Below are 11604 nucleotides of genomic sequence, written 5' to 3'. Positions count from 1 at the left end.
TATATATACAGTATATATATAATCAGTTGTTTTTTTAAGTGGGCTAGACATTTGTACACAGAATATCAAGGTCAATTTGTGTGTTTAGTCCGTTAATGAAGAACTTTAATATTAGTCACCACAACAACACATTGCGCAAAGCTAAATATGAGAAGTTAATTGAAGTGGCTAGTACATAAACATTAGCAACTTTTTACTTTTTTGGCAATTTTATTACATTTTGGGTAAGTGTTGTGAATGTGACTCTCTGTTAGTGTCGGCAAAAAATAAATTAATTGTGGACCCTGCCATCATTTAAGTTGCCCATTCCTGCCTTAATGAATGCATGGATGTTTAAAATTTTCTGATTATGCATGTTTATTGCACAGCACTCACATTTGTGAATACAATGACCTGCATTCATGTTTTAATAGGTGCTTCACTCTACAGAAGAGTCTGCAGGGTCATCCACAGCAATGATCAGCTCAATAGTTTTGTATCTTTATGAAAAGAGCAGTTCCGTGTAATTATAGGTATAATTATAAACAGCTGATTTATTTGGATTCTATGCAGCACWACAGTACTAATACTATTTCAATTTGCAGTGAGAGCTATTTGTTTTGAAATTCAAGCCTTTTTTAAATTCCTTTCTCTTTTTTTATTTTGAACCAGCATTATGGTGCTTGGCGTAGAGTTTGGGGATCATCACTGAGGCGTTGGTATTGCTACTCAGAAGACTGGCCAGAAACCTTGGAGAACACCGGGTTCCTGCATATTTCCAATCCAATGATGTACTCTGGAGTGGCCTTCCGCTGCGTGTCGGACAATGAAAATGTGACGGCGCCAGACAACGCCTCAGAACCGCTGACCTTCAAAGTCCAGTGTGAGTTTCTGTGTCGACGTGAAWGGGTGCTGTGTCGCAGCTCTCCCAGCACGAATAAATCTGTGTCTATTTTTGGCAAATAATTAAACCGTGGATGTTGTAAATGTTTCACAGACGCGAGTTAAAGAGAAAACTAGAGAAATACGGAACACAAATGTGCAACAGTACCTCTGATTTTCGCTTTCATGAGGAAATGTGTCAAACTGAGAGCTCTGTTTCTCACGTCTTTCTCTCATGTGTGCAAATAGCCTTGGCTAGAAAACTAAACAGAAAGAGTCTGAAACTTATTTTCTCATATTTACAACCAGCAGGAGGTTTAAACCATCACCCAGGCTCTGTAGACACAGCTTTCTTCACAGTGAGGGATAGAAAAACACATTAATAATGAATAAAACTAAACATAGCTTTTGTAGGCTGCTGGGGAAGAGTACACAAAAACAACAACAACAAMACATAATAACGATTCAATGCAAATACTGTTACCTAAGAAAGGATGACTCATTTTTATCCTGCCCTCCATGCAAACAAAGACACACTGTAGAAAAGGGCTCGCGGTTTGAAACAACAATACCGCCGTGTGATAGCTGCATGAATTATCTGTCGTATAGCTGGTCAGATTTTCAGTGTCCTCTGTCTTCTTGGTGGCCGTCATATCGACCCTGACGCTGCTTGATAGGCTCCACAGCCTCATGGGAGGAATCAATAAGAGGAAAAGATTAGAATGAGCTGTAGGACGGAAGGAGACAGAGCTGCATGGACTGGGGCCATCTATCGAGGCAGTAGAGAAAATGAGCCATTATTCACAACATTGCCTCTCTAAAGACTTCGATAAGATGAAGCCTATCATCATTGCTATTGATTGCTTGTTACAGTCTGCACCAATTGGAGGCCCTCATTGTTAAGCTTTTGATTCAAGTGTTCTTCAAAGGTCTGATTATTTACCAGATGTTACGGCTGCAAACATATGTTTAGTCATGTCCCCAAATGCTCCAAGAGGTTGCCTCAGCGTGCATTAAATTACCTGCCTCATTAATGTCTGATCACGCTTCATCATCCGCACGCCGTTTTCAGATTTGAGGGAGCCGCTGCTGTATATGGAAGGCTACAGCAGGTACCTGGGTGCCCCGGGGGAGGTGAAGGTGCGACTTGGCGATGACGTGACGGTGAGGTGCTCCGCCAGCGCGTCAGAGGAGCCCAACTACTTCTGGCAGAAAGAGGTGAGAACGCCTCGGGTCCGCGCACAGCGGAGGTGTCCTCATTAGGCTTCTGGAAACTCCTCATTCTCTTTGTTAATCCCATCCCTCCATGTGACCGCTTTCTTTTTTTTTTTACAGCCTCCTTCCCGCCTCACCAGGTCTCCACTGGCCTCTCCGTCTTTGTTCAAGCATTCTCTTAACTGTCGCTCGCCTTCTAACGCATCTCCCTTTCTTTTCTTTCTCTGACTTATTCTTTTTTTTTTTCTTTTTTGATCTTCTTCGGTTCCCCTTTCCTGTCATCTCCCCTATCCCCTCCATGAAGGGAGCATACTGCATTTAAGGGACTGGTTGGCTTAGCCTCACCTCTCGCAGGGAATTGCAACTTGCCCACTTACAGAGGATTAATAGTTTAATGAGGTCTAGACAAGAACCAGTCAACCTGAAAACAATTATGTGGATAGATTTCTAATTATTTTTTTAGTGTTTGGTTAACTGGCATTGAATAATTCAACTATAGGCCCTCTTCACTGAACTGAGAAAGAGTTTCTGAAGGGAAATTAAGATGTCTCTGTGTAAAATGCCAGAGTGTCAGCTGGCATGTAGAACAAGAACTTGATTAGTCAGGTGATGGGACTGTGCTCTTCCAAGGTACTGTGAAAGTCACCGCAACTGATAACAAGACATGTTAGGGAAGACAAATTCCATTTCTCAGTAATCACCTGCTGCAGATGACAAAGTGAGGATGTTTTTTTTTTTGCTTTTGTCTGTTCATTTGGCTGTGCTGTTAGTAAGATATGTCAGGAAACAGGGGACAGGTTTTAGGGAAACTTTCACAAAGTAACCACTGGATTAACATCTACAACTGATAAACTTTTAGAGCGGTGTTATATAAAGTACTTCAAAGTGATCCTTGAGTGAAAGTGCAAGTAGCTTACCATAAGGTAAGTATATATATATATTTTTTTTCTTAAATATAAAAGTTAATTAAAAGTATTGAGTAAAAGTGAGCAGTTAGAATAAAACATTTATTGGGAGGTGACCTCCCCCAAAAACATTTTCTAAAAACCATAATGACATTTTTATTAAAATATTAATGTTGAAACATTTAGAATGCACTAGAGCAGCTGTTCCCAAACTTTTCAGCCTCTGACCCTCAAAAAAGCAGCAGCAGAGACCTGAGCCCCCAACTGTTGTTGGATCACAAACATTGTTTCACATCAAAAAAATAAGAGCACAGTAACAATTCATTATGATATTTCTGTCCATTTTAACTACACTAACCTTACTCTTTTGTTACAACGAAGGCAAAGAAATGTTGTTATTTTCTAATTTAATTAATTTAGAAAATCTTTTCAGGACCCCACCTTGATGTTTTGGGACCCCATTGTGGGCCCCGACCCCAACGTTGGGAACCACTGCACTAGAGTACCTGCTTTAGCTGCATATATCTCTGCCACACTCGTTTTCACACCTGGTTACACATCTGCCCTGTCCTGCTGGAGTGTGACATGATTTGTGTCATGTGCAGGTGTGATGGATTGTGTACAAAGCAATAGTTGGAATGGTATATATTTATATTTCTCATTCAAACACAATTAAATTCACTTTATTGGTGAGGCACCCTATATCTGGATACACTTTGCGTGAAAATGTAAGATGTAGATGTAAAATGTCGTCTGAAAAGTAATTACTTAAATAAGATCACATAACCAACATTTTTACTTAAGTAAAGTAATTTTACTTTGTTCCTTTATAACTCTACTTTAGAGTCAGTCCTAATCAAGATGGCCACCACAGCTTAGCAAACTTAGCAAAGACTAAAATGGCTGTCACTCAGTCTGGGCTATGATGTTAGTAGAGTCCAACTCATACTTTAAGCTCAAACCGATCGAATGAGATCTRTTTTTAAAACGTGAACATTAACTGTTGGATGAAACTCTGTCGGTTTGTTAGCAAAATATATCATTAACCACTTGACTTTATTGAAGCTTTCAGAAAACAATCATTCAGTAGACATCTATAACTGTTTGGAGTCAGCCAAATTCAAGATGGCTGCCACAGCTAACGGACGTAAACCAACACAAATTTGGTTCTAACAAAGTCTAATGTGAAGGCAATGATGCTAAATATTGTGTAGTTAATAGTTTATAATTATCCTCGTGAAATAATCTGTTCTAACACCTCTTGCAGTTTCACAGTATCACATGAGGGCTGTTTACAAGGTTTGACTGAAACGGCTGTAAATGTTGCATGAAAAGCCACATGCATTTCTTCAAGAAAAACTAGAGCTCAAGTTCCTGTTTTCTTTTTTTTTTCTTTTTTTTTTTTGTTTTCTCTTTTTGTTTTTGTCTTGATGAGCTGGCTCAGGATTATGCTGCTTGTTAAAGGGTCACCGCTAATCCTGGGTTTTAAATGGGCTTACAAGTTCAAATCCAATTCAGCGGGCTTGTCATGGCACTAACACTGTTTGTCCTCCATGTGATCACATGAAGAGCTTTTGTCATTAGCTCTCACCTGGTTAGTGCTGTCGCTTAAAACAATAACTAATAATAATTGGTGCTAATAACACTTTTTACACTGAAATTACAGTGGATTAATAATAGGAAGTGATTGATGGTTCTGGTTGATAGGAGCTGATTTTTTTATGTGTGCATTAGACAAGAGTGATGTGAGGCAGAAAGTGGTCCAGTTTGACACACAGCCGCCGTGAGTGCTTTGGCCCAGACAAATGACAGAAGGACAGAGGCAGAAACTGCACACTGCCTTTCCAGCCAGTGGATTTGCATACAAAATGCTGCTTTGGCCAGACCTGGCCTTTATGGGAAATCCTCTTAATTCAGATCCATTCAAAGTGAAATGGACTTTCTTGGCAGGAACTACGACTCCCAAGAGCCAAATCATTTGCATGGTATAATGTTTTTTATTTTTCTTTGTTTTTTTATATATTTTGTACATCCTCCTCCACATTCATTTGTTTTCCAATCTGTGTGTTTGGCTTATTATTTGTTTCCTCCCATGTTGGGCTCTATCTCATAATAGTATTGCTATTTCTGTGTCAACAATTCATCCCGCTCCCCTGCCATCTCATTACGCGTTGTGTTAACAGTGTCTTGCCGCGGCATCATTCTTTGCCGATGATGCTGTTATCTGGGTTATTGACTTGTGTCGATGCATGCTCATTCATTGGGATTACTGCTCAGGTAAATAGACTTCATTTAAGACTTGTGGGACTGCTCTCACGAGAGCCCGCACACCAGCAGAAATGTTTTTGTTTCTTTGTCCACCCACCAGTCTTCTTTTTTTTCCTTGCTATCTTGTTCTTATTCACTATTCCCCATCGTCTCTCCCTCCACAGAACACCAAGTATACTTTCTGCTCCCTTACTTCTTGTTTATCTCATCTTTTGCCACACAGTTGGTGCCTGATCTCTTTGTGTTTCCATCCCTTTTGTCAACCACTCTCACATGCTCTCCATCACTTCAATTTATATTCTTGCAGAGCGCCAAACAATCAGACCAAAAAGAAAAAAAAAAAAAATTTTTCCACTCTTGTCTATTCCTCACAGGGTGGTGACTGGATCTTGCCTTCCTCTACACTGACACTGAAGAAGGTGAGTGCGGAGGATGAAGGACAGTACACTTGCACGGTTGAGCATCCTTCGGTGGAGTCCCTCAGCAAGAAGCGCACCATCCGTGTAAACCTTCTGCCCGGTAAGACAAGCCTTCACCTTGTTAAGGCTCATTGTCCTTTGCGCACAGTGTGTAGAGGCTGTGCACCGCTTCCTCTTTCTGAAAAATGGCCAGCGCTTTCTTCAGAACCATCGGGGGGAAATTCACTTTTGAACAACAACAAAAAGTCCCTCTAATCTATGTGCTCTTCTATCAACCACTCAAATGTCACAATAAAGGTCAGGCATGCCAAACGCTTTTTACATCATGAGGTAAAAGTCATCAGTTTCAGGTGTGCAACCTTTAATACCCAAAATGTATGCAACATAGACAAAAGTTAAGAACTGATATCAGAGTCGAGGGGGAAAAAGGATGTGATTCTTCAAGGAGGAGAAGGGAAAGACATTTATTCAAACACATCTGATAAAAATGGTGAGAAATGAAATAGCATTTAAAATGTCAAACATGTAAAGCGATCGTACCGAAGAACAGAATGCACATTAAATATCACGATATATGGCAGAACTGCAGCGACACGAAAGGATAAGATAAAAATGAATTGGATTTAAAGCCAGCAATGGCTGTACTTGACCTTTGATGTTTTCTTTTTGACTGAGTTACTAAGTCAAACATTGGTGTGCTTCAGACATTTTTTTTATTTGTACCCCCCACCCCCAGTACTTACAGGTCTTAAAACACACTTGAGATTACCAGAACACACATCACATCACAGTATGTCGCCTTAGTACACGATAAAATGGAAGAGTGAACGTTTGTACTGTTTTGTTGAAGAATGTCTGCAAAGTGACACTTTGTCTCTTTCTGAAACTGAGCCTGTTCAATAAGCTATCTGCAACAGGCAAGATACCAACCGTTCATCCATTTCCCATGGAACCCCCACCTTTACAGATCTGAACTATTGTTTTTAAATCAAATAAACATTTTCATTTCAGCAATACCAAATCCAATTACAGCACTTCATCTGTTTGCATCATCTTTATTACTGGCCTGAGAGATATCTGTTGATTTACAGCTGATTATAAACACGCTCTTCCAGTTCACTTCATATGCTCGGTRACTTCCACAACTGAAATTATGTAACCCCCCAGGATATGGTAGTGCATTATGGTTTGGGTTTCCCATTACTGCAGCAATGACTTATTGGTCAGTACGCTCATTGGTGTCCCCGGCATCTTCTCCTATGTGAAGTAATGATTAATTTTAGATGTTGGAATTATATTTGCTCCTCCTTGGTGTTCTAATAAGAAAACGCCCCACGTCTCTGCAGTCCCTCTGAAGTTGCACTACATTCACTGAACAAACCTTGAGCAAACATTTCTTGTGTGAGTTTTTATGGCTCCAGAGGCCCAGAAATCCTCTTAACGTGTGTAGGAAAAGGGACAAAACATGTCTTTTCTTTAAATACTCTGGTGTTTAATGTTTTAGCATTTGTTTTGACCACAGTTCCAAAGACCATTTCTATAAAATCCACCTCCTTTTTCAACATTATGCATAAATTAGAAATTCATGCACATGAAAGGATAATCACCCCCCACACACACACACACTTTATTCGTTTTTTGTTGTTGTTTTAAATTCTTACACACAGACTTTTTGCAGGTCGTTGCTGCACTGAGAACTATGACTTGTCTGAGCACTAAAATCTTTTTTTTTTCTTTTCCAAACAAGCATAAGGTTGCCCACAGACACTTTGCCTAGAGGCATTTTGCTGTGCTGATTTTGGATTCCGTGTAAGACGTCTTTCCCTTCATGCCTGTCCCACAGAGGACGCCGCCTGGTACGAGACTACAAATGGACGTCTCTGGTTGACGACCTCGGCTACGGTGGTGTCTCTCCTYGTGTTCATCCTCTCCCTGACTGTGTTCCTGTGCCGCAGGGCCAAGCGGGTCAGGACCAGCAAGGGACCCATGTAAGAATTGTTTGAGTTGTTTGTGTCTGGTCACTTTTCTTTGCCTGTGCTTGTTACTTTAAAGGGGCAATGTTATGTGTTTCTCAGGCATACATTTAAATACTATACCATAATAAAGTATCTATGTCACCTTTAGTTGTTATTAAAATGCTGTTTTTATGTTTAAATAGAAAATAAACTTATCTTCCCATCACTTCCTCTACTAAATGCCTTGAAATTGGCCTCTGTCTCTTTAAGAACCACCTTCCGCTTCTGTTTCACCCATTTCATAGCAGGGGGTGGGGTGCGCTCGCGTGCGKGGTGTGGTCGCTATGATGCAGTTTACTTGGCATCTGAAAATACATTTTCTTAAAGGTATTTTTAATCTGAAAAGAGCCTCACTGAGTGAGAACTAATGTTGGGAGCTCAGCAGACAGTTTAAGTTTCACTTTCACCCGAGAGCCTGCAGGAGTCATGGGCGGGGTGCGTGAGGATGGGGGAGGGGGCGCTCTCTGCCATGAGGAAGTTTGGCTTAAAGACACGTCCCAGGGGCGTTTCTGGTCCCAAAATGTGTTTCTGGTCCCCACCTGTCGTTTTGCTCCTCAGCATACATGGCTTCCTAAAAACGCTGCAGGATTTCTCAAACATTCATGAATGAGTCAAAGCAAGGCTTTGGGCATGTTTTTTATGAGAGTATAACATTATAACATGATATAAAACTCAAAAAAGTTGATTTTAYATGATATTGCCCCTTTAAGAACAGGGCATCCGTTTAGCTCCCTCATTATTCTGGTCAGACTGGCTTGTTTGAGGAAGAGCCRTGATTCTAATCTTATAAGAGCCAAACATGAAGGTGATTCGTCCAGCTACTGTCGTCTTGCTAAAATAATTTCCTGCTTCCTCTTTTTAAGCACTCATACAGGTTCGCCACTTTAAAATCACTTTAGTTAATAGCATCTTAAATCAGCTTTAAAACCCTGATGGATAACATGTCTTTGAAAGCAGTCAAACGTGTTTGTTTATTCACCCTCTTATTTTCCCTAACTCACTTCCTCAATCTCCACCTGCAGTTTGGACTTTAGAGGACAGGTTTAGCCATTACTGGGATATTTCATTCTGCCTCATGTGATAGAATCAAGGCTATTTTACTTACAGAGTGCAAACCGTTTTTTGTTTAAAATCTATTCATGTGTACGAGCATTTGGCTGTGTCTGAAAAAGCATTTCTCAGACTGAATATTAAAACCCATCTCGGCAGATCAGACTTGCTTGACCTCATCCTTGATCTTTTTTTTCCTTTTAATACTCTTGCTCCCAGTTCCTGTTTATTAAAACACACAGTCTTTTAACAGCAAGTAAAATAATTTGAATAGCCTGTGTTAAAATGGCGACAGCACTGGGAAGAAAGTTAATGGAACCCTTAATTATCCCCTTAGCTAACGGCACAATCATGCACACCATGACCTCATGCAGCTTCATATACGTGTATCCATTAAGTTTTTTTTTCCCTACATGAACTGATTACACATTTTTCTCAAGGTCTTAGTTAAGAGTATAAAAATGGTGTGGATTTGTGGTAATGTAGTGGGGGGGAAATGGGATAATTGACTTTCATATCTCCTGCCAGGTGTGTCTCCAGTGCTCGGTTCTAGACTATAATTTCCTCACATATTTTTTCGAGTGCCTACTGAAAGATCGATAAACTGATAATCATGTACCTCTGTCTCTCTCCTTTCTTCCTCTCTCCAGTGATGACCGCTCTCAGAAAAAGCCCATCTACAAAACGAGTGTGGAGTCTCTTCCCTCCACCTGCGCTGACAGCCAGCCCCTGGTGTGACGGCATAAGCGGGTGGGAAGATGAGAGTAAAGGTGGGAGGAGGAGGAGGAGGAGGAGGTTGGAGCAAGGAGCGAGAAAGATGGGAGTGAGTGACCAAAGAATGAGAGAGATACATGTGTCAAAAGGGAGGGAGGTAAAAAAAAAAAAACAGGGGGAGAGAATTTCGAAGAGTGCGTTGAAAGTAAAATCCAAATCAGGAACAAGCTGGGTGTATAAAATAATACTGAATGATTGCTTTTAAAGATGCAGAAGCAGTTTTGCCTGTAAGTGTAGGCTGCAGTTCCACATCTTGAACAGAAAAAAAGGTTTGGCAATTTTCTTTTCATTTACGCTGCAGCGTGGAAAAAAAACTGGCGAGCTACATTCTTAGCAACATGATAATAAAGAAACTACGGAGCCCGGGAGGGGACATGGGAGATTTTTTTTCTTTTGCGTTCCCTCGCGATACCTTTTGCATTACCTCACAATATCTTTGCGTTACCTCGCAAAACTTTTGCGTTACCTCGCAAAATTGTTTGCACGCAAAAGATTGTTTTGTATATGAACTGAATTAAATCAAACTTTTATTTTGAAATATCCGGTTACCAAAACAGGATGTGTCGCCACAAGTTCGTGAAATTGACAGTGATGTAGTGTGGCTGCACTGTGTTAAAATATCGGCACATGACATACTTCCATGCGTGGCTGTGTGATTCATTCTGAAGCTGAATTAAAGCATAGGCTAACTCGCTAATGGTGAGCAGGTGAATTTGTTAATAAAACGACAGGCATAACAGTGTCAAATGACTTTTGCGAGGGAACGCAAAAGGTATTGCAAGGTAACGCAATACTTTTGCGTGGGAATGCAAAAAGAAAAAAAAATCCCCCGTGTTCCCTCGCGGGCTCCGTAAGAATCTTGGGTATTTGTAAAAGCAGGGATTTTTTTTCCACACAGTGCCCTCTCCTTTCATTTGAAAATGCATGCACTGTTTATTATAAAAAGAACTATTTGGGTGATAAGACAAGGTTTTATTTTGTTGATTATTTCTCTTTCTCTCAACTTTTCTTTCCCAAAAGCAGAACCAGTTCAAACTATTTGAAAAGCTTATTATTGTCTTGGTACTGTGGCTGCACTCAAGCACTTTTCGCTCTGAAACTGTACTTTGAATTTCTTTGATATTAAAAGGCTTCTAAAAATATATTATTTACTCTCTTTCTGTGTGTCATTGATTTTGTCCTATTTTAGAGAAACAAAAGTGGTTGGGTAGTATTGACAATTTGATGAAAGCCGGACATGAGTTCTCGCTTGACCACACATCTTCTCGATCCCATGCCAACCTGGGTTTGCATCATCTTGTTTACTGACCTTCCCTTTCAGTTTGAGGGACCTTACTCCGAGGGAATGATCTTTACTTAATGCTCTGCAGTCCTGTCTCCTTTTTCTTTATCTCTCAAGTGATACAAAACTCAATTTCAGTCAATTTGTCCATACATGCATTCACAAATTTGGACTAACACTCTTAGAATAACCATAAACTCATGTAATTTGACCATTCATTACAGGAGCGGGAAGGTTAGCTGCTGCTGCTTGTTCTTTCACTCAGCTAAATTTAGTCATCTCCAACTTGTCGCACTTCGAATCCAAAAAAAATAATAATCATCATATACAACAAGTTCATCGTTTTAATTTTCTCCTCTGTTGCTTTGTAACCCTTAACTTCACGCTGCACCACCACTGCTTATTACCAGAACCGTGCTCATAATGCTGAGAATTTCATTACGCCTGTCCATTGAAGTTATGTTGGATTTTATGTGGTTTTATTATCGGTGTGTGGATGACCGTAGGCCGTTGTTAATAATGGGCAAAGCGGCAGTTTAACAATGACACTCCATTAGCTGTTGCATGCGCCACAGAGCACAGCCCGGATAATGTTATTAAACTGATTATTCAAGCTCTCTGGTACAACTGCAGCAGACGTCCTTTGCTGAGAATTTTGAAGACTGTTTTTGTATTTCTTTTCCAACTTTTAAAAGAAATCCTGCTAATGACTTAGGCCAAGCCATTTATTATTAATTTTTTTTTGTTGATGCATATTTTGTTATATTTACGTAAATATTTTGATGTATGTATGTATGTATGTATGTATGTATGTA

The 11604-nt window shown here is 40.1% G+C and overlaps 1 protein-coding gene and 1 long non-coding RNA gene across 2 annotated transcripts in view; one reads left to right on the top strand and one right to left on the bottom strand.

Moving 5' to 3' along the window:
- Positions 1 to 1744, bottom strand: part of LOC106523758 (uncharacterized) — a 5251-nt gene extending 3507 nt beyond the window's left edge. The window contains exon 1 of the long non-coding RNA XR_001310926.1: positions 1346 to 1744. This is a non-coding gene — a long non-coding RNA (uncharacterized LOC106523758). The remainder of the gene's footprint in view (positions 1 to 1345) is intronic.
- si:ch211-79k12.1 (uncharacterized) overlaps positions 1 to 9947 on the top strand; it is a gene marked incomplete at its 5' end in the record, with an annotated part of 13557 nt that extends 3610 nt beyond the window's left edge. Inside the window, 5 exon segments of the mRNA XM_014017298.1 lie at positions 652 to 862; positions 1934 to 2079; positions 5624 to 5768; positions 7512 to 7656; positions 9384 to 9947. Coding sequence (XP_013872752.1) covers positions 652 to 862; positions 1934 to 2079; positions 5624 to 5768; positions 7512 to 7656; positions 9384 to 9471 — 735 coding nt within the window.
- Between the last annotated feature and the right edge of the window lie 1657 nt (positions 9948 to 11604).

The sequence above is a fragment of the Austrofundulus limnaeus genome, unplaced genomic scaffold, assembly GCF_001266775.1.
Source record: "Austrofundulus limnaeus strain Quisiro unplaced genomic scaffold, Austrofundulus_limnaeus-1.0 Scaffold165, whole genome shotgun sequence".
In the NCBI taxonomy this organism is placed as follows: domain Eukaryota; kingdom Metazoa; phylum Chordata; class Actinopteri; order Cyprinodontiformes; family Rivulidae; genus Austrofundulus; species Austrofundulus limnaeus.
This window is presented reverse-complemented; position numbering and strand designations above follow the sequence as displayed.